Source organism: Oryctolagus cuniculus, chromosome 3, assembly GCF_964237555.1.
Source record: "Oryctolagus cuniculus chromosome 3, mOryCun1.1, whole genome shotgun sequence".
In the NCBI taxonomy this organism is placed as follows: Eukaryota; Metazoa; Chordata; class Mammalia; order Lagomorpha; family Leporidae; genus Oryctolagus; species Oryctolagus cuniculus.
Window position 1 is genome coordinate 31,238,372 of NC_091434.1, and position 24,455 is coordinate 31,262,826.

Below are 24,455 nucleotides of genomic sequence, written 5' to 3' on the forward strand. Positions count from 1 at the left end.
TCATATATTCTGGATTTTAATCCTTTATCAGTTGCATAGTTTGCAAAAATGTTCCCTCATTCAGTCTTCACTTTGCTATGTGTTTCTTTTGTAGTGCAAAGCTTTCCAGTTTGTTGTAATCTCATTTGTCAATTTTGGCTTTGATTGCCTTTGCTTCTGGGGTCTTTTCCTATGCCAGGGATGTGCAGGGCTTGTAATGGCAATGTAAGCAAGGGCTATAAATAGTAGTCAAATGAAAAGAGGACCATTTCACCCACATACAATAAATATCAAAGTAATCACAGATCATTAAGACTATAGTAGTTTAGCTTTCTTAACCATTAGTTTAACAAAACTGTATTTGCACAGTACCGATACACACAGGTTTTCTTTTTTAAAAAATTTTTCCTTTTAAAAGGTTTAGCTCTACATGTAAGAGAGAACATGCAGAATTTGCCTTTCTGTGTCCAATTTATTTCATTCAACATGATGCCTTCCAGTTGTCTCAAAAAGAAAGGGGAGGGGGAATATTGCAAGTAAAAAAGCCTAGTGAAGCAACTTAAGGAACCATAAATAAAAATACTCTAAAAATTAGTAGAAGAAGAGAAATAAGAAAGACTGGAGCAGAAATAAATGAAATAAGAGACTTTTGATAAAAGCTTGATCAATGACATGAAATCGTCATTGTTGAGAACATATACAATAGTCATGAACTTTGAGTTAGACAACTGATACCCCATAAATACTAAGAATCATTAAAGACTATTATGAATAATCATCCTATCCTGAATTGGAAAACCAAATGTTATGCATTGCTGAATGCATATCATGTATCAAAATTGAACCATGAAGACATGGAAAACCTGAACAGGTCAATAATGAGTAAGGAGATTGGATCAGTGATAAGTTTCTTAACAAGGGAAACTCCAGGACGAGATAACTTCACTGAAATTTTATCAAACTTTAAAGACAAAATGCACTAGTTTAGGTGAAGAATCTAAGTTTGCTTGATCATCAAGGCAAGAGTATCATGTGGCAAGTATCATAGGTTAATCATAGGTTACTGAATATGTTCTGTGAATATTTAAATGTAGAATAAAAATTTCTTGTTCAACAACAACAAAAGCTATCACCATTATTCTCAAACTATTTTGAAATAGTGAAAGGGAACACTTTCAAACTTATTCTACAAGGCCAGCATTATTTTAATACTAAAACAAGACAAAAATGCAACAACAAAAAGAAGGCTAGAGACCTATACCTGGATGAACACAAATTCAAAAGTTCTCAATAAAATAGTAGCAAAATAAATTAAGGAACAGTAAAAAGGTTATAAATCATGATAAGGTGAGATTTATCCAATGGATGCAGGGATGATTTAAAATACACAAATTGATAACGTAGTATGCCACATCAACAGAAAAAAACCAAATGTGTGATCATTTCAACAGATACAGAAAACCGTTGATAAAATTGAATATCCATTCATAATAACCTTAAATTATACATAGAAGGAATATGTCTCAACATTATAAAGATTATATATTACAAAATTATACCCAACCTCACATTGAATGGGAAAAAGCTGAAGTCACTTACTGTTAGATAAAGAACAAGATAAGAATGTCCATTTTCTCCACTCATATTCAATATAGTACTATAAAATATTTAGGAGTAAATTTAACCAAGAAAATGAATGATAGCTACAGTGAAAATTTCCAAAGACTGATAAAAGAAATTGAAGAGCATACCAACAAATGGAAAAACACCACATGTTCATGAATTAATTAATATTGTTAACATATTTCTACTACCTCCCCCACTCCTGCACATATACAGATCCAAAGCAGTTCTTATCAAAATACTAATGACATTTTTTTCACAGAACTAGAAAAGCAATCACAAAATGTATATGGAACCGGAAAAAGATCTTGAATAGCCTAAGCAATCTTGAGCAAGAACAAAGCTGGAAGCATTACTACACCTGACTTCCAGACATTCTTCAAATTGATAGTGACCAAAATAGTGTGGAACTGACATAAAAACAGACACATAGTTCACTGAAACAAAATAAAGAACCCAGCAATTAATCAACATATTTAGAGCCCACTGATTTTTTAAAAGACAGCAAATGTGTGCACTGGAGAATGAAAACATTTTCAGTAGAGCTGGGAAAACAAACCTCTCTCACCATATTCAAAATAAACTCAAAAAGGAATAAGCACTTAGCACAAGACTCAAAACTATGAAACTGCTAGAAGAAAGTATAAAGTAAATACTTCACACAATTAATCTGGGTATGGATTTTTTTAATATTACTCCAAAAAGACAAGCAACAAAAACAAAAAGGAGAGTATTACATCAAATTGAAAAGCTGTGACATTGCAAAGGAAACCATTGACAGTGAGAAGTCAACTTTTTACAGAATAAAGGAAAATGTTTTCAAATGCTCATCTGATAAGGAATTAATTTTCAGAATACATAGGTAATTGAAGCAATACAGCAGCAAAAACAGATCATGAAATGAGTAAATAATTTAAATAGATGTTCCCCAAAAGAGGATGTACAAAGGACCAGTAAGTACATGCAAAGCTGCTCAACATCACTATCAGGGAAATTCAAATTGAATTCGCAATATCATCTCACCCCAGTTAGAACGGCTGTTATCAAAATTACAAATAACAAATGCTGGTGAGGATACAGATAAAGGGGAACTCTCATACACTGTTGTTAGGAATGTAAATTAGCACAGCCATTATGAAAAACAGTATGAACCGTCAAAAACTAGACATAGAGTTATCACTGGATTCTGTATCTCTCTATTGCTTCTTTGAACAGTTTTTAGCAGATGCATATAATGAAAAACTGTGCATGGTTTTCAAAAAGTTTATGCAAAATAAACGTATCTTTGCATTACATTTTTCAGTTAAGTTTTTGAGGTCTCCATGTATATCCAGAAGAATTGAACTGAGTATGCCAAAGAAACATCTGTACTCGTGTGTTTATTGCAGCATTATTTAAAGAATCTAAGAAATGGAATTAAAGTTTGTGTCTATCGATTGATGAATTGATATATGTGATATGTGTGAAGGATGTGTGGTGTGTGTGTGTGTATGTGTGTGTGTGGTGTCACGCAATGGAATATTCAGCTATAAAAGAGTGAAATAATGTCACTTGAAACAACATGATTAGAACATCTTTTAAAAGAAAGAAGTTAGGTATAGAAAGAAAAATATGTTTTTACTTCCATGTGAAAGTTAAAGGTGATCTCAAAGAGGTAGTAAATACTTCTATTTATGCATGACATTTTTGAAAAGGAAAAACTAGAGACAACAATCAGATCTTTGGTGGCCACATAAAGAATCACTCAGTGTTCAGAGCCAGGAGCAAAGGGTCAAAGAGCCATGGAAAATCACTCTTAGGAAGCAGAACTGGAATCAGTTTGAGTAGTTAGTGATGTATGCCTATCTGCATTTCAGAATTGTAATGGAACAATAACTGCTATAAGTGTGACCTGTTCCACTTTTTAAAACATGATTATGCACTAACTCCTGTAAATTAGGTCCTGGCATAACCACCCTGCTTAAGATATTGATTGATTTCATGATTTTTTTTGACTAAACAGGTACAGCAGTAGTGACGAGTAATGAAGTCTTGGAGCTTCTACCTCTATCATTACCTGGCTCTTTATCAGTTTCCACAATGAATACAATGCTGATTAGCTCCACTCAGCTATTGCAAGGATTTTTGATGAAACATTATGTACCACTGTTCTAGAGAATATTAATTTTTTTTTAAATCTTTGACAGGCAGAGTGGACAGTGAGAGAGAGAGAGACAGAGAGAAAGGTTTTCCTTTTTGCCGTTGGTTCACCCTCCAATGGCCACCGTGGCCAGCACGTTGCAGCCGGCGCATCGCGCTTCTCTGAAGCCAGGAGCCAGGTGCTTCTCCTGGTCTTCTATGGGGTGCAGGGCCCAAGCATTTGGGCCATCCTCCACTGCACTCCCGGGCCACAGCAGAGAGCTGGCCTGGAAGAGGGGCAACTGGGACAGAATCCGGCGCCCCGACTGGGACTAGAACCCAGTGTGCCGGCGCCGCTAGGCGGAGGATTAGCCAAGTGAGCCGCAGCGCCGACCTCCCTTTTATTTTAAACCTAGAAACCTTTCATTTAAATTATACAAACTTCATGCATCTCATAAGTACAAATTTAGGAACATAGAGGGAAACTTGATTGTTCTCAAAATAATGTGGTACATTGAAAAGGAAATTTTAGAAAACTTACCCAAATTGTATTTTTTTAATTTTTTAAATTCATTTATTTATTTGAGAGGTAGAGTTAAAGATAGAGAGAGGGAGAAAGATAGAGAGGTGTCTTCCATCTGCTGGTTCACTCCCCAGATGGCCGCGGCAGTTGGAAACAAATTCAAATACAGAGGAGCCAGGAGCTCCTTCTGGGTCTCCCATGTTGGTACAGGGTCTCCCATGTTGGGCCATCTTCCACTGCTTTCCCAGGCCATCATCAGGGAGCTGGATTGGAAGTGGAGCAACTGGGACTCAAACTGGTGCCCATATCAGATATTAGTATCACAGGTGGAGGCTTAAACAACTATACCATAGCGCCAGGCCCCCAAATTGAACTTTTAAACACTTTTAATTTATTCCCCTGCCATTTATAACAGAACAAAAAAACAGAAGAGGGAAGAAAAAGAGAGATGCTGTGTGATTTACTATCAATTTTAACAATTACAAACAAATTCAGTTGGTGGACACAAGCTCACTGAAAGAAAACATTTTGACATTCACCATTTACCAAGAGGTAGTTCTGGATACCTAGGGATTGGTTTGTCATAAGGGAGCATTCATAAAGGATGGATAAGTGAAATGTTCTTCTTGACAATTTTCCTTGTTCCTAGAAAGAATCGACATTAATTGTCACAGATTTATTATTTTAACAATGTCCAGCCAACTAACTTTCCAGTGTGTATTTGTTCTTAGATCTTTAATCTTTCAACATACATTTTTCAGTTCCTAAATGCCTTGATGCACAAGTAAAATGAATGCAACAATAATACATTAAAGTGGGAAAGAGAAAAACAGAGTGTTGATTTCTTAAAAGGAAAATTACACATACCAAATTCTAACATATTCAGGGTGGTAATCATGAGAGAAAGCTACAGCCAAGCAACAGAAACTTTTTCTACCCAATAGATATGTTTTCTATCCAAAAGTAGCAGAAAAACTGATCACAAAGCAAGTATTACACATCAATTTGGAAAATAAATTGCTGCCAAAAAACACAAGAAACCACTCCACTAACACTTCTCCTTTCATTTTGTTAGTATCTATTAAGAGTAAATTAGTGGAACCTGAAAACTTATGTCAACTAACATCTTCACCCTGGATTTGCAAGTCATCAGGCTCAAGCAGAAGAGTGCCAGTCAACCTTCACACACCCGGATCCACCAGCTCATCAGAGCCACAAACGATGACTCACAGAACATCCTCAGTCACTCTTTTGCATCCGTCCGTGTCTGCATTAACTTCCAGTGCCCTGGAAGATGCATCCACTGGGATATTCAGTCCCTGGTTCCCATTACCTTCCTTGGTCTCTTCTTGGACTGTGTGTGGCAGGCAGTCTTGCTCAGAGTTACTCCAGACATAGCCAGGCAAAGTCACGTGGCTGTCAGGCTGTCTGGGGGCAGGCTTGGCCGTTTTGCCTGCGATGAGCACCATGTGAGTGCTGGCTGCCATCTGGGACTGGCTGCTTGTGCTGTGAGTCACAGTGGTGAGGACTGAGCCGTATCTGTGACTGCCACAGGGCGGCATCCTTTTCCAGTCGAGGGACACATTCCACCGACTCCACAGCTTCTTCACCTCAGCTTGAACCTAAACCACAGGAAACATGTTGTGCCTCAGACATAATGGAGACTCTGCAACCTTGTGACAAGGGCGTCTGTCTTGTGTTCAATGACAGTAATGGTCATTGACGATGCTTTTCTAAGTGCTGGGGACTTTTCAACTACATTTTCCCTCTCACCCTCAACCAACCTTCAACATAGTTGTTATTTTTGGAGATGAGAAAACTGAGAGGTAAAAAGACTTTTCCAAGGTTCAAGTATTTAAGCAGAAGTAGCAATTACTCAAATATACATATATATGATTTATGGGAGAAGAGGGAATAAAAACAGGATTCCATATTGGAGGAGCAACAATACATAGTGCCATTGAGAACTCAGAACTCTGCACCTGACAACCCCACCACACCCCTGCACTGCAAGACCAGCCAAATTCCAGCATGGCATCCAGCAGTGTAGGGCCACACCCCTGAGATGATCTCTGCTCCCCACAAGGTGCCTAAGAAAGTTCAGTGCTGCCAAGACATTTCACCATTTGAACTGACCAACGCACAGCTAGCGAGGGGCCCCTGACATCCCTTTCTTAGAGCATTTATTAAAAGGGGGCACAGCTGTATACATGCGGTGTAGTCATTGCAGCTCAGAAGCTTCTCTCTCAAGGGTCTGAGAACCACTCTTTCTAAACATAATCATTGAGAAAGACAAGACCTCTGTCTCCCAATCTCAGTGGAAGGGTAGGACCTTAACTCAGATAACTGTCAACTAGCAGACACAGCTGCCTAATCACGTTTACACTGAACAAGTTTGTGTATTATTTCACTGCTCTGACTCTACGAAGCCCTCAAGATCCCTCTCCATCACTCTCCCTTTAAAATGCCCAAATCATGAATGACCTAATGAAAATGAACCTCAGCTCTTTCTCCCACTGTCAAGTATTACTGAAAACACTTTGTTATCACTATTTTAATATGTAGCATCTTTGACAACAGCTGAGGATGAAGAGGGCCTGGTAAGTACTCAACATGAAGCATGCTCTCAGTTTGTGTAGCCATAAAGAAAAAGGAAAAATGAGGAAAGAAGGATCTAGATGAAAAAACAGGCATAGCATATTAGTTGGAATTCTTTTGTAGATAGAAAGTAGGCAGTCTTAAGGTGGGGCTCTTGCTTCCATTCTTGCTACTGAAGATTTAATTCTACTGCTGTTGCCACTTTCTGGAAGGGCCTTACTGGAAAGTTCAATGGGAGATGGGGAAACCAGGAAAGCTGGTATCACCTGAAGCATCTAACGTCTATTTGTTCATCTTGGAAAAAATTAAGCACCTGACCTGCTAACCCCTCCTACAACATAAGACAAAAGAAATACAGAAGTAAATTAGGGAATTAATGAGTTACTACTTAATTTAAGCTGTTTCTACAGGGCCTGGACAATGCCAACACAGCCAAACCCTAAATGTGGTTAGAAGCATCAGCTGGTTATGACAGAAACAAGTGTCCTTGCACTTCAGGGATTTACAGCAAGTTTAAACTTTGAAAGATAGGGGCCAAGTCATCAAACAATAAAACATGCTAAAGGCTGCAACATCATATGAATAATACAATGAGGTTACTTCTCTCTAGCCAACTCCTAAATGAACTGATGCTACCTCATCATCATCTCATCATTCAAAAAATATGAAAATATTTCAATGGATTTGGTGCAGGACAACTTACATTGGATTCCTTATAGAAATTGAAGCAGAATAAAAGTTTCAGTAGGTACTGAAATATAAAGTTCACTGTCCATACAATTTTTGATGTATATTTCAACCAATTGTGGTTTTTTTGTTTTTTTTTGTTGTTGTTGTTGTTTTGTGTTTTTTTTTTTTTTTTTTTTTGACAGGCAGAGTGGACAGTGAGAGAGAGAGACAGAGAGAAAGGTCTTCCTTTGCCGTTGGTTTACCCTCCAATGGCCGCCACGGCCGGTGCATTGCACCAGCGCACCGCGCTGATCCGAAGGCAGGAGCCAGGTGCTTCTCCTGGTCTCCCATGGGGTGCAGGGCCCAAGCACTTGGGCCATCCTCCACTGCCTTCCCGGGCCACAGCAGAGAGCTGGCCTGGAAGAGGGGCAACCCGGAAAACCGGGAAAGAATCCGGCACCCCGACCGGGACTAGAACCTGGTGTGCTGGCGCCACTAGGTGGAGGATTAGCCTATTGAGCCGCAGCGCCAGCCACCAATTGGTTTTTTTAACATCAGGTTTTCCAACCAATATTTAAAAGTACTAGATGAGAAACTATACTAATTCTTGCTTTCTCAAGATAATTTATGATTAAAATATCTACCTTCTCCCCTTCCATTCTGTCTTGTAACTTCTGGAAACCTTCTAGAGATTCAGGTCACATTGTGATGGTCATTTACAGCTGCTATGGTTTGAACATGCCCTCAATGTCCACATGTTGGAAAATTAATCCCAAAATGCAATGTAACCTATTGAGAGGTGGGTCCTAATGGGAGATGTTTAAGTCATGAGGAATCCACTCTCATGAATGGATTAATGCCAATTAAAAGAAGCTTGAGGTTGTGAATTTAATCCCCTGATGTTTTCGTTTCTCTCGCACAAATTCTCCTTTACCCTCTTGTCTTCTACCATGGGATGATGTAACCTCACAAGATGTGGAACTCTCAACTTTGGACTCTGAAGCCTCCAAAACTGTAATAAATAAATAAATGTCTGCTCTTGATAAACTACCCAATTTCAGGTATTCTGTTACGGTGGCACAAAACAGACTAAACCACAGCTTACTTAGAGCTAGACTTGTGGGGAGTCCAGGGTTCCTTCAGGCAGACCTACCTCTCCATTGCAGTAGCAGTAGATGATAGACACAAAGAAACCCTGCAAAACCAAAAAGAATGTTAGCCCACTTGCAATTCATGAAGTTTGCTGCACTAGAGTATCAAAACATATCATTGAAAAGCTATTTCTATTATATTAGTTTCAATTATATTAGCACTCAATGATCACATATGTTTCATCCTCTACTTCCCGACTTGTTAAAAAATACTTATAGATAAGTTTTGAATTTTGGAAACTATGGACATAGAATAGTATATGGACACAAAGAATCAACATTTTAAGGCACAGATACAGAATGAGAAGGAGAAAGAGATCTTCCATCCACTGGTTCAATCTCCAAATGGCCAAAACAACTGTAGCTGTGCAGGCCGAAGCCAGGAGTTTCATTGAGTTTCCCACGTAGATGCAAGGACCCAAGCATTTGGCCCATCTTCTGCTGCTTTCCCAGGTGCATTGATAGGGGACTGGACTGGAAGTGGAGCAGCAGGGACTCAAATCAGTATCCATATTGGATACCGGCACAGCAGGCAGATGCTTTTCCTGGTATGCCACAGTGCCAGCCCCAAAGAAACAACTTTCACTCAAAAATATCTATTGAATTTATAGGGTATGCTGGGAGCTGCTGGGTGTGACAATCCCTGTTCTGGAATAAGAGACATAGATGAAATACAAACAACCATATGAGGAAAAATATAAGACAATAGGACTATGAAGATAAAATAAGTGATGTTAAAGAGAACAAAGGAGTGGATATATTAGAGGAAGACCCAGCGAAGACCCCTAAGCTGCTTAGAGTGTTAGAATGACGAGGTTAAGAAGTCAGACATGTAACTACTGGGGGGAAGCATTCCGGGCAATGGAGACGACAAGGGTGAGCCTCTGAGACAAGACAGCAAAGGCTTGAGAAACAGCAAATATGGAAGCAATAGCGTGGTGCAAACTTAGGAGGCAACTTGAAGCATGGGTAGAAGTCAGGCAGGTTTCATGCTATGCAGAGCTGTGTATGCCAGAAACAGGCACTTTAATTTTATTCTGAGTGCAACCAGGGGCTTTTGGATATTTTCAGCAAGTGAATGGCAGGATCAGATTTCTATTTTTAAGATTCTTTAGACTATTGTGGGAAGACAAGATTTGAGGCAGCAGGAGGAGACAGCAAATGAGCGCACAGGGCAAAGAGTAAGTAATCCACAAGAGAAATGACAATTGCACCTCCAGATGAGAGACATCATTGACAGCGATCTCTTCCTCTTTTTGACTACCATTCCCTTTTCATTTTCCTCAGCCCTGCCTTCACCTTCTTTTGCTCTCATTTATTTTCCATACATACAAGCAAAGTTCCCTAATGGGCAGGTGCTACATATTTTACAACAGTGAGCCTTGTTATCTCTCTGCCAAGGCTTGTGTGTGTGAGAAACAGCTTCAGATCTGCTCCTGCTGTGCTCCGGGGATTAACCTGACCGCTATAAAGTAGAAAAGTACAGGTGCCCTAGAACATCACCCTTTCATAGCTCCAGGGAGACAGGTGCATTAAAGCCAGACAGCACAGCAGAGTAAAGAGTTGCCAGGGAGGGTGCAGAGGAAGCAAATCACAAGAACCAAGCAACAACGCAGCACTCCTTACCTGAAAGGAGTTGAAGAAGAGCTCACAGTGCATGCGGATCTCCCAGGCAAGCCCAGTGAAGGAGTGGGGCAGGCAAATGAACACGATGTAGTGCACTCCAAAGACCAGGACAAGGACCAGTGTCGATTTGGCGAGTTTCCTGGAGAGAATGGCAAGCCTTTTATTAATCAGCTAGAGTCCCTTTCAGTAGCAACAGTGTGTGGAGAAATTGGAACACAGCAGAACTATTAGAGGTGACTCTTCTCCACCTCTTCAGATCCCACCACTTCTGCTAGTTTTTCACCTTCCTTCCTCTTCCCGTCACTTTTATATTACCTCCTGTAGTTTCTTCTCACATCTCATAATTAGTATCCCCAAAATTTCTGTCATCTCACTTCCATTCCTTTTGCTTAGTGGATACCAATTTATAAGGATACCATTTTTATTAAGTTACATTTTTTTTTATTTCTTGTCTCAAGTCTTTAACTTCTGTATTTGAGACTTACAGAATCATTATTTGCACCCGTGTTAACAGCATTTACTTTCACGGGCAGCATTTTAAAATGAGCTGCTCCCTTGTTTCTTCTTACACTTGAAACTTCATTTATCATTGATTATGCATATTCTTAGAGACACTTCACATTTTCTTATGAGCTACATGTGGTCAATTCCCTCTCTTCTCCAGATATTCTTTGTTAAATATTCTATCTCAAAGTATCTACAGTTCCATTTTGTCTAGGTAATTTTTTGCAAACTAAGTTATTTGGCATCATTTCCCTTAACTGGATCTTCATATACATTTTCTTGTGTATTTGGAGGAGTCCTGAGTTTTTCCATATGATGATGTGAAGGTTAACTTTAGGTTTCAACTTGACAGGACTCAGAAACACCTAGAGAAGTGGTAAAGGGGTTGCCTAACCCTGAGTAGTGAGCACACTTTTTCCATCATCGCGTCACATTGGTAGAACACTTTGTATAACTTCAAAGCATTTTAATCCATCTGAACACCCATGGTTGTTTGTACATCATTATCACCTGGATCTCTAAATAGGTGTAGATGTCTAATGCAATGGTTCTGCTGTGTACCAACTGATAGGGCTCCTTTGAATTGTTGGAAACACAGAAATGGCTCTGTATCCAAGGGCAAAGCCATGAGAAAAATACAAAGGAGCAGATGGTTTGGGAACTCATTGTCCTACTTAGAAAACAGATGCCCAATTGTTGTGGCACCTTTCCCTATGTGAACTCTCCCCATGTGAATGAATCTGGAAAATCTCTAATTTTCATTTAACTTAAAAAAAAACTATTTCTCTTAAGCCTTTTTCTTTCTGTTCTTGAATTAATCTTTCCCTGTTTTCTATGCACATAGAATTTCAGCATGCATCTCGACTGGTACTTTATTAATTTTATTAAATCCCTCTCCCTCTCCCTCTCCCTCTCCTTCTCTCTCTCCCTCTGTCTCTGCTTCTGCCTCTGTCTCTCTATATATCTCTCTCTCCTTTCTCAATTGAGGTTATGGAGGACACTAAGCAAATGAAAATACTGAACATTAACCACCATGTTACTGTCACATCTTGAGTTGGTTGCTTTCACCAGGTGAAATCATCAAACTGCTAGAGAAAAAACATAGGGGAAATTCTGTAAGATTTTGGTCCTAGCAAAGATTTCTTGGGTAGGACCCTAGAAGCACAGACAGTAAAAGCAAAAATATATGAATGGGATTACACTAAGCTAAGAAGCTTCTGCACAAAACAAAGTGAAGAGACAGATAACAGAATGGGAGAAAATATTTGCAAATTACGCATCTGATGAAGAACTAACATCTAGAATACATAAGGAGCTCAAGAGGCTCAACAGTAAAATAAATAATCTGGTTAAGAATTGGGCAAAGGGTATGAACAGACATTTTTCAAAGGAAGAAATACAAATGGCCTAACAATGAATGAAATATAAAGGTATTTCAAAACAGTTCATGAAAAGTGAAATTAGAAGATAAGTTTATTTTGCCACAAAAAAGTTTGAAACACATGCATAATTTTCCATATCACATTTTCCATGAGCTTTTTGAAATACATTTTGATAAGTTTGAAGGGACAGAAATGAGTAGATATAAATTTAAATACTCCATTAAACCTCAGAGCAGGATTATCACTGAGAGACACAGATTTTTTTTGACAGGCAGAGTGGACAGTGAGAGAGAGAGACAGAGAGAAAGGTCTTCCTTTGCCGTTGGTTCACCCTCCAATGGCCGCCGCAGCCGGCACGCTGCGGCCAGCGCACTGCGGCCAGTGTACCACGCTGATCCGAAGGCAGGAGCCAGGTGCTTCTCCTGGTCTCCCATGGGGTGCAGGGCCCAAGTACTTGGGCCATCCTCCACTGCACTCCCGGGCCACAGCAGAGAGCTGGCCTGGAAGAGGGGCAACCGGGACAGAATCCGGCGCCCCGACTGGGACTAGAACCCGGTGTGCCGGCGTCGCAAGGCGGAGGATTAGCCTAGTGAGCCGCTGCACTGGCTAAGAGACACAGATTTAATTTTCATAGATCTACCTAAAAGTGAGAAACTCTTTGAAATTTATAATGTAAGGCCTCAGAAACTAAACACTAAATTGAATTCTCAAATCACCACCAAGTAGGTTTCACATTTTTCTCCCATTAAAAGACAGAGTCTACGCTAGATTTTTGTATGTCACTTAATATATGATATGATTTGGAATACTGAGTATTCTGAAGTTATGAATAAAAATGTATGTGGTTGGAGAATACTTTCTCTGACTCCTCTAAGTCTAGATCTATTCCAATTAATTACTTCAAACTTCTAAAAAACTTCTGGGCACCAGATTTCATAAAATATGCTAAATTGTTAATACTAGATTATTTCAATTCCTTATATTATTTTGAATTATTCTGAAAAAAAAAACTCCCATGAATTGACTCTAAATACTGCCTATTCTATTTATATTTTTAGATAAGTCATCATTTATTCCCATCACAGTTTCTCAAATATCATGGGCAAATTTTTTCTTAAAATGCAAGTTGCAATTAATTCAAAACTATAGAAAAAAACTGCTTATGTTCAAAACTGGAGGAGGGGCCGGCGCTGTGGCACAGTAGGTTAACTCCTGGTCTGAAGCGCCAGCATCTTATATGGGAGCCAGATCAAGTCCCAGCTGCTCCACTTCCGATCTGGCTCTCTGCTGTGGCCTGGGAAAGCAGTGGAGGATGGCCCAGGTTCTTGGGCCCCTGCAGCTGCATGGGAGACCTAAAGGAGGCTCCTGCCTCCTGCCTTCCGATTGGCACAGTTCCGGCTGTTGCAGCCAATTGGGGAATAAACCATCAGATGGAGGACCTCTCCCTCTCTCTCTCTCTCTCTCACTCTGACTCTCTGTGTGCCTCTCCTCTCTATAGCTCTGACTTTCAAATAAATAAATAAATAAATAATAAATCTTTATTTAAAAAAAACTGGAGGAAAAAAATCACTTTCAGATACCACTACACTTTTTCATTGTAGTAAGAATAGCAGGATATTTACATTTTCTACTGTTCTATCATCATGTGGCCTATGTCATCTCCAAAAGGATGTGACATTGTTATGTAGGAAGTTAGATATGAGTTTATGTGTGTGTGACAGGCTTAAAGAGAAGACATCTATGTCCAGCATATGCATCTGCATCTCAAAGTCATCCTGATAATGATTCAGGGGCAGTATTCACATCCTGCCCTGCCCTCTTCTACCCAATAACCTGCCAAGTGGGGGGTCCCAGTCCCTTCTGCCTGACAAATCTTTCACAGTCTCCCAAATGCAGCCCAGTATCTGCATTTCAAATACCCTGCTCCAGATCCCCATTCTCCAGGGGGTCTTGCTCACCCTTCCTCTAAACTCAGGATGGCGCCAGCTAGCCTTCCTCCTGTCTAATACCTTCAGGGGAAAACTCAGATAGAAGTTTTTCTATTTACATCCAAAAAGCCCTTTGTTCCAAGAGGAGCAGAGGTGGGGAAGCAAGACCCATCTCCTTAACACACACCCCACTGCGCACTCAGCCCTCAGCCTCTATGCTGAGTCACCCGCCTGCCTGGCCAGGTGTAATCTCTCTACTCAACCATGTAACCTTGCTCCTTCCCCCCGTCCAAGCAACTGCACTCTCTCTCAGGTCCTGTCTGGAGAGGTGCCCATCCGTTCTTACGGATGTCCCTACCCTAATAAACTTTGCTACCTTTTACTTTCCACTACTCTGTCTCATGCCTGAATTCTTTCTTGCGTGAAGACAAGAACCCCGCCATTCTCCGGTAACATGAGAGAAACCACATCATTAGAGCATAGGATAGAAAGTTTTCTGCTATTAGTGCAGCAGAGGCTCTTTACCACAATTAGGCACAATTCATATGATAACACTGGTACTTAAAGCACAGTGAAAAGAACTGGAGGGACTGGCACTGTAAAGTAGTGGGTAAAGTTACTGCCTGCAGTGCCAGCATCCCATACAGGTGCTGGTTCAAGCCTCGGTTGCTCCACTTCTGATCCAGCTCTCTGCTGTGGCCTGGGAAAGCAGCAGAAGATGGCCCAAGTCCTTGGGTTCTGCACCCACATGGGAGACCCAAAAGAAGCTCCTGGCTCCTGGCTTCAGATTGGTGCAGCTTTAGCCATTGCAGCCATCTGGGAAGTGAACCAGCGGATGGAAGACCTCTCTCTCTGCCTCTCCTCTTTCTGTGTAACTCTGACTTTAAAATAAATAAATAAATCTTAAAAAAAAAAAAAAACTGGAGCTAACAGCTGCTAATTTGTTCATATTATGCATCATATCGACTCCTGGCTATATCCAGACTCTCTGCTACTCAACTCTACACTGCCTAAATGGTGGACAGAACTAAATCATGAAAGTACTTAGAGAATATTTGTGAAACAAGGTCAAAATGTTGGCTATGATTTCCTACTTTCTGTCTCTGTGATAGCATTTCACAACTATCTGAGGCTGAAATAAGTTTTTTCTTGTATAGAGTTTATAAAAACTAAGCTGAGGTGGGCATTAGACATAGCAAATATTGTATTGCCTGGGTTCAAGTCTTAGACACATTCCTAATCCCAGCATCTGCTAATCAGAACCCTAGGAGGCAGCAAGCAATGGCTTGGGTTCTTGGGTCCCTGCCATCTACGTGGGAGACCTGGTTGGAACTCCAAGCTCCTAGTTTCAGCCTGCTGCGGCTATTACAGGCAACTGGGAAGTAAACCAGCAAATGGCAGATCCCTCTCTGTCTCTATCTCTGTCTATCCTTCCATTTCTACTTCCCTCTCAAGTTAACTAATCCACATCCACCTGAATACTGGATATTTGTATGAGATTGGATAGAGGCACCCTATTCAGAATTGCTAAAATCATTAGGAGAAACGTAAACAACCTTAAAGAGTTTGATATTGATTACAATCAACTTTTCCTTTTCTTCATGAAAGACTAAATAATGAATCTCCTTCAATCTGTACCTTTGAAAATTCTATTAAAAATTATATTGGGTAGGTACCAACTTAATGGAACTATTATAAATAATACAGCAAATCCACTTTCTTGATTCTTCAGTTATGATATATTTTTTACAATGCAGGTAAAACTGCTTGCCAAGATTATCAACTAATTATTTTCTGAGAGTTCATTTGATTTATTGAAAATTACAAATATGCCAAGAACACATCTTAAACATATATTTTGAATTTCAGCACATTGGGAAGGTTTGGAGGTATCTATATTTTTCCAAAATTTATTTTTCCAATAAACCACAAAACTGAGTCAAACAAAAATACATTTTCATAAATTTCATCCTCTACAGACATTTCTGTTTCTCCTGTAGATATTAAGATTTGTTCTTTAAATAGTAACCAAAATATGTCCTCTGATGGGTACTTGTTTTGGAATTACCTGTATTGCTTTCTCATGTCATGCCCAAGTGCATTGGTCTCCCATATTTTGGTAGCCAGAATTCTAACTGTATTCAGAAACAGAATAAAATTCAGCTGAAAGAGAAGGTAATATCACAAAAAAAGAGTTAGGCTAGTCTTTAGAATGTTTATAAAAACTTACATATATTGAACTTCCTTGTATTCAAAGACTGATAATTACTCATTCTATAAGTGTGAATGATGGGATCTGAGATATGATACTGGAAGGTTAGTGATTCTTGATTTGCTTTCTTGAAAACATGCACACACACACACACACACACAAGTTTACAAGCTCCAGAAACCCTGGAAATCAGAAATATCACAGGGTAATATGCCAGCACCCAAGAGAATTTCCAAACCATGGTTCAGAGGAAGCCCCACAGGAAAGCATCAGGACAAAGATAATAGTTATTGTAGAAATTTAACTAACTGAATTTTTTAAATAAACTGATTCCCAGGTTCTGATCCTATTTTTAAGGAAAGGAATAACAGAAGTTGTCTCAGAGGTATTGTGTCTTATACGATGTATAAAAAGCACTGGAGGTAGTATACAAAGGTTTAAAGCAAAACAAAGCAAAAGACAAGAAAGAGGTTGTATGTGAAAAGGTCTCCAGGTGTAGGCAATTGGATTTAATTTGAAATTTTATATGTGTAGAAATAATCAAGCTCTAGCTGTAAATGAGGAGGTAGGTTATTGGCAGAATCAGGCCTTTTATGCCTGAGGGCCTCAAGGATCAGTGAAGAGATCCAAAACAAAGAAGCAAAGGTCTCCAGGTCTGAGGTCATAGGGAGATGTGAGCCTGAACCCTCTGAGTCCCTTCTCGCAGGAGACTCTGCTGTGCAGAGGGTGCTAGTACCCAGGGACAATGGTAATACAGTTGTTAAGAGTGGGGATTGTGTCTGTGCTGGAGTAGGAGCAAGAAGGGAGGCCCCATCCAGTTCTGCACTCCTCAGGATGCCTTGTCTTGCAGAGTCCTCAACCATTTCTGTAGTTCAGTACTGTTGGTGAATGGTAATTCATGTTGCTCAGTCTCTGATTCAGCTGACTGTACCAGCTCTGGACCTCCTGCCACCCTCTTTACCACCCTACCAATAACTACCCTCTAGGCACCCCTCAACAACTGCACAGCTTTCCGCAAGAACTGGGAGGGCTGGGTCTTGAACAAAGGTCTGTTGTGAGCTGAGAGCAGGAATGATATGTTTCCAGGCTAGATACAGCTGTCGTTTATTAACTAATAGAGTACCTAAAATGTAATGTGTTAGAGTGAAATTGACATTTTGAGATCCGATGATTGTTTACAGCCCTTGTCTCATATTGAGAAATAGTGGGTTTTTTTTTCTTCATACTTTCTGTTGAACTCTTTTACTTAGTGTAAGGTTAACTTTATGATCACAAGTAAACTGAAAATAGATCTTTGTAAAAATTAAGAGTGGGAATGGGAGAAGGAGGAGGAAGAAAGGTGGGATCATGGGCGGACGGAAGATCAGGTGGGAAGTATCACTATGTTCCTAAATCTGTATATATGAAATACATGAACTTAAATACCTTAAATAAAAATTTGTAAAAACACTCTCTACTAAAAATCTGCATATGAATATTGCTTCCATTTATTACAGAAGAAAAACTCCAGTTGAAAGAGATTAGGTGTTTTGATCTGTGACACTCAGCTATCTAATGGAATTTTTGAAAAAATCAACATGTCAACTTCTATTATAAATTAAAAATGAAGTTCTTGAAAATCTCAACTTGACCAGATAACAAGCAATTTAAAAAACCATTAAAGGTATATTGAGAAAAACAAGGCTTATTTTGAAAAAAAAGTTTGCCATTACCAAAAAGAGACATCTTTAGGTAAAAACAACAAAAACCCTGTGCTGCCTAGATAATGCAGATAGTTATAGTCATCTGGTCACAGGGCCAAAAGCAAGCACTTAAGGACTTCAGCTCCAGTCTCTGGTTCATGTCTTATTGCTGGAACTTTATATTCATTTCTTCTTGTTGGATGACTAAATCAGATGGTAGTAGAGATGTTAAGCTGGCATTTACTCAGCACCCATAGGCTGCTTTTGTCTCTTTGCCATCCTGTGCTTTAGGGTTATCTGGGAGTCTGCATGGGTAATTAAAGTTGAGTGGTACCCAGGCTGAGGTGACTGCTGACCTTGGGTCTCATCTCCTCAATTTTCTTTATCCTTGTCATTGCTGTCCTCTCCAGGCTGTCTTTAGCTCAGCGAATGGTGGTCTATGACCCTGATACATATTGTCTCACTGGTCTACCTTGCGACCCCTGCGACATGGAGAGCATGTATAATGGTTATGGTCTGCTACATATTCACTGCCTTGTACTGGAGCTCCAGCAGGACCTATAACACTGGTTGCCTCCATACCCTTTTCTACCTCAACAAATCAAAGTCCAGTCTCCCCATCTTCTACACAGCAAAGAGACTTCTTGGGGTTATTCCTCTTTATGGCAGTCTGGTGTACAAATAGGTCTTCCTTGGTGTCATTCCTGTTGAAACTATAGTCGGTTCTTACAGTGAATAATATTACTGGTCCCCAAACCTTCCCTGCAACAATTTCCTTGTCCCCACCAGCAGGCACTGCTGATTGAAGCAGCCCCGGTCCCCAGGCCCCAGCTCCCTACACTGCTGCCCATGGTGTGGAGCTTAGGTGAAGCTGAGGTTGGGGGCGGCAGACAGCTATTGAGTGTCAGCCTTGCTGCTTTTGGTTGCATTGATGGTGACTGGGGCCAGCCACGGCAGTTGCAGCTCCTCCCCAGGTATGACAGAACCGAGGCTGGTGGTGGCAGTGGGGCTGCTCAAGACGCTCTGGGGTCCGCTCTCCGCTCTTACTACAGATCGAACTTTCTGAACCACTTTCTCATACTTCCTCCCCAGGAGAACAAAAATATACAAAACAGCAGAGCTGAGGGTTCTTAACTTCACCCTCTACCACACTGCTCACAGATATAATCTTTTTCAAAAAGAAGGTAATAAGCTCTCGAATACTATATGGGAACTACTTTTTCAATGGCAAATGTATTTCTTTCCCCATTAATTTTGCTCTCTCTCTCTCTCTCTCTCCTACAGTCCATGGCAACACAGTACTGGGTGAAGATGTTCAGAAGGGATGCTGTGTAAAAAACAGTGTGCGAACAATGCCAGCTAAGGATTGCCATTTGTCCCAACGTGGGAAGTGGGATACACAGCAGACTCGTAGAATGGCGGCTGTCCTAAACAACACTCTGGCCTCAGAATCAGCCCTTAAGGCATTCAGATCTGGCTAAAAAGCCCATGAGAGCATTTCAGGAATGAAAGCCAAGACACTCTTGCAAAAAAAAAAAAACGAAATGACCTAAATGAAAGATCTCTGTGCTTGAGAACCTAGCAGAAAGAACAGGCCATCAAAGAAGGAGATACCTTTCTCTGAAGGGAGGAGAGAACTTCCACTTTGACTATGGGCTTGTCTAAATAAGGTCAGAGTTTGTGAACTCAAGAGGCTTCCATAGCCTTGGCAGCTCATGACAAGAGCCTTGGGTGATTACTGACATCATAAATAAGAGTGTCAATTGTTAAATCAACAACAGAAGTCACTTTGCACTTACTCCTCATGTAGGATCTCTGTCCTTAATATGTTGTACTATGTGAATTAATGGTATAACTAGTACTCAAACAGTACTTTATACTTTGTGTTTCTGTGTGGGTGCAAACTGTTGAAATCTTTTCTTAGTATATACTATATTGATCTTCTGTATATAAAGATAATTGAAAATGAATCTTGATATGAATGGGATGGGAGAAGGAGTAGGAGATGGGTTTGTTGTGGGTGGGAGAGAGGTCATGGGGAGGGGGGAGCCACTATAGTCCGAAAGTTGTACTTTGGAAATTTATATTTATTAAATAAAAGTTAGAAAAAATATTGTCATTTGTCATTTCCTATTCCTGGAATTGCATATGACTTTCAATAGGCAAACATTAAGTTCTACCGTACTAAAATGCCCAGGACCAAGCACTCTGTCCTCAGTTCAGTAGATAAACGCTACAAGTCCCTAGAAGTTTTACTATAGGAAATGCACATCATCCACTGCAACAGTTTAAAAAATGGCAAGATATGCTTAAGTGTGACCAAAATTATTATGGAAAGAATTAAATTTAGAAAAACTAAGATTGAGCAGAATGGGCTTTCTTTAGCATAACGCACACATGTATATACATGCTGATATGTACAACAGTGGTTAGTTGAAATTCCAAATAATTATTCTAATTTAGGAAAATGGGGAATACATGGTAATTAGAAACAAAGCTGTTGACTACTTAACATTCCAAATGTTTTACATGAATTGTTTTGAAGACCAGGTGTATTATTAACCCCATTTTATAGATGAGGTTTCTGAGGTATGGTGGAAAACCTTAAGAAGAGATTCAGTGAGGCAGGAGAAATAATATCCAAATTAGAAGACAAATCTCTGGATATTTTACAGTCAGATCAAAAATTAGAAGAAGAAATAAGAAAACTAAAAAGCAGTGTTGGGGAATTATGAGATACATTGAAATGAATCAACATATGGGTCTTAGGCATTCCTGAAGGCATGGAAAGAGAGAATAGATTTAAAGCATTTTTAATGAAATCATCACAGAAAACTTCCCTAATTTGGAGACAGAAAGGAACTTCCAAGTACAGAAAGCATATAGAACTACTAATAGACATGACCAGAAAATATCTTCAGCATGACAAATTGTAGTCAAACTCTCCACAGTAAAACATAAAGAAAAGATTCTAAAATGTGCACAAAAGAAATGCCAGACTACTTTCAGGTGATCTCCAATTAGACTCACAGCAGATGTTTCATCAGAAACTCTACAGGCTAGGAGATAATGGTGAGATATATTCTAAGTCATAAGAAAATAACTGTCAACTGGAATATTGTCCCCTGCAAAGTTCTCACTTATGAATAAAGGTGAAATAAAAACCTTCCACATCAAACAGAAATTGAAAGAAATTGTCACCCCATGTCCAGCATTACAAAAGATGCTTAAGGATGTCCTATACACATAAACATATGCTTAAGGATGTCCTATACACATAAAAATATGATCATCACTATAAAGAAGGTGAAGGCAGAAAATTTCCCAGTAAAAGTACAATGGAAAACCAAAGTAACCAACAGGAATATTTATGCAAATATGGAAGGGTCATTAATCATCAGTAATGAATATAAATAGCTACAATTCTATAATTAAAAGATACAGAATTACTGTATGGATTAAAAAAACTCATCTATCTTCTGCCTACAAGAAACACATCTCAGCAACAAAGATACATGCAGACTGAAAGGAAGTGAAAGGATGGAAAAAGATATTCCATGCTAACAGAAACTAAAAAGAGCTGGTGTAGCCATCCTAATATCAGACAAAATAGACTTTAACACAAAAACTGTTGAAGAGACAAGAAGGGCACTATGTAATCATTAAGGGATCAACTCAACAGGAAGATGTGACTATAATAAATGTAAATGCACTTAATTACAGGGCACCCAGTTATTTAAAAGAAATGTCACTGGATCTAAAGGGAGACATAGACTCCAATACAATACCAATGTGGGACACAAATATCCCACTTTCAGCAATGGACAGACCAACCAAACAGAAAATTAGCAAGGAAACAGAGTTAGCTGACACTATAGACCAAATAGGCCTATCAGATATCTATATAATCTCTCACCCCACAGTGGTAGAATACACATCATTCTCATCTTTGCATGCAACTTTCTTTAGGATAGACCACATGACATGCCATAAAAGCAAGTCTCAGCAAATTCACAAAAAATCAAAATCATACCATGCATCTTCTCTGATCACAATGGAATGAAGCTGAAAATCAACAACTCAAGGATCTCTAGAACATATGTAAACACATGGAAACTGAATATCATGCTTCTGAATGAACTGTGGGTCATTTAAGAAATCAAAAGAGAAATTAAAAAATTTCTGGAAATGAGTGAAGATGACAATAAAACATATCAAAACTTACAGGAAACAGTGAAAGCATTGTTAAGAGGAAAGTTTGTACCAGTTGGTGCCTACATGAAGAAATTTGAAAGATACCAAATAAATGAGCTATAATGCATCACAAAGATCTAGAAAAACAATAGCAAATCAAACCCAAAATTAGTAGGAGAAAAGAAATAATTGAAATTAGGAAATAAACAAAATTGAAGCCAAAAAATACAAAAGATCAGCAAAACTAAGAGAGTTTTAAAAAAATTTAAAAAGTTGACACACCATTAGCCCACCTAAACAAAAAAAAAAAGAAATGGAGAAGACCAAAATCAATAAAATTAGAGTTTAAAAAGGAAATGTAACAACAGGTACCACAGAAATAAAATGAATCATCAGAAATTATCACAAAGAGTTGTACATCAACAAACTGGAAAATCTAGAAAAAGCAGATAGATTCCTAGACACATACAACCTACCTAAATTGAGACATGAAGATATTAAAAAACCTAAACAAAAAATATATAAACAGGATGGAAATTGAATCAGTAATAAAGACCTTCCCAACAAAGAAAAGCCCAGGACCAGATGGCTTCACTGCTGAATTCTACCAGACATTTAAAGAAGAACTACTTACAATTATTCTCAAGCTATTTAAAAGAAGAGAATCCTTCCAAATCCCCTCTATGAAGCCAGTATCACCTTAATTCCTAAACTGAAAAGATACAAAAGAAAAAGAGAACTACAGACTAATTTCCCTGATTAACAAAGTAGCAAAAAATCCTCAACAAAATCATAGCCAATCTAAAACTACAACACATCAGACATTTTCACTCATTTCCAGAAATTTCCAGACCAAGTGGGATTTATTCCTGCTATGCAGGGATGTTTCAAAATTTCCAAATCAATCAGTGTGATACATCACATTAACAAACTGAAGAATAAAAACCATATGATTATCTCAATAGGTGCAGAAAAAGCTTTTCAGAAAATACATCCTTTCATGATGAAAACTTTAAGCAAACTGGGTAGAGAAGGAATATTCCTTAACACAATGAAGGCAATTTATGAGAAAACCATGGCCAGAATCCTACTGAACAGCGAAAAGTTGGAAGCATTCTCACAAGATCCAGAACCAGACAAGGATGTCCACTCTCACCAATCCTATCCAATATAGCCTGGAAGTTTTATCCAGAGTCATTAGGCAAGAAAAAGAAATCAATGGAATATAAATTTGGAAGGAGGAAGTCAAACTATCACTATTTGCAGATAACACGATTCTATATAAAGGGGATCCAAAACACTTCACTAAGAGACTATTCGAATTCATAAAAGATTTTAGTAAAGTGGCAAGATGTAAAATCAAAACAGAAAAATCAATAGCTTTTGTATACACTGACATTGCCAAGGCTAAGAAAGAATCTAAGATTAATCTCATTCACAATAGCTAAAAAAAAAATAAAATCAAGTACCTCAGATAAATTCACCAATGCATCAAAGATCTCTATAATGAAATTACAAAACATTAAAGACACAGAAGAGGACACCAAAAAAATGGAAAAATATTCCATGTTCACAGACTGGAAGAATGAATATCATCAAAATATCCATACTACCGAAAGCATTTTACAGATTCATCGCAATGCCAATCAAAATGCCAAGGACATACTTGACAGATATATAAAAAATGATGCTGAAATTCATATGGAAATACATGAGACCCCAAATAGTTAAAGCAATCTTATGCAACAAAAACATCACACTACCAGATCTCAAGACATATTACAGGGCAGTGATAATGAAAACAGCATAGTACTGACCCAAAAACAGACATGTAGACAAAGTGAAGCAGAATAGAAACTCCAGAAATTAATTCACACATCTACAACCAACTTATATTTGACAAAGGAGCTAAAATCAATCCCCGGAGCAAGGAAAGTCCTTTCAGCAAATGTTGCTGGGAAAACTGGATCTCCACTCACAGAAATATAAATCAAGACCTCTACCTTACACCTTACAAAAAATCCACTCAATATGGATTAAAAACCTAAATCTATGAACAGATACCAGCAAATTATTATAAAACATTAGGGATACCCTATAAGACATTGACACAGGCAAAGAGTTCCTAGATAAGATCCCAGAGGCACAGGCAATCAAAGCCAAAATTGACAAGTGGGATTTTTATCAAATTGAGAGGCTTCTGCACTGCAAAAGAAACAGTCAGGCAAGTGAAGAGGCAACAGACAGAATGGGAGAGATAATTTGC

General features: G+C 38.9%; 1 protein-coding gene across 1 annotated transcript in view; it reads right to left on the minus strand.

Annotated features, from left to right (window-relative positions):
• Positions 1–727: 727 nt before the first annotated feature.
• The window catches only part of PTH2R (parathyroid hormone 2 receptor), a 138,807-nt gene continuing 115,079 nt past the window's right edge, over positions 728–24,455 (minus strand). The window contains exons 10-13 of the mRNA XM_070070279.1: positions 16,170–16,264; positions 10,288–10,426; positions 8,664–8,705; positions 728–5,865 (exon numbers count right to left, since the gene is read on the minus strand). Of these exons, the coding sequence (XP_069926380.1) occupies positions 5,470–5,865; positions 8,664–8,705; positions 10,288–10,426; positions 16,170–16,264 (672 nt within the window). The 3' untranslated portion in view covers positions 728–5,469. The remainder of the gene's footprint in view (positions 5,866–8,663; positions 8,706–10,287; positions 10,427–16,169; positions 16,265–24,455) is intronic.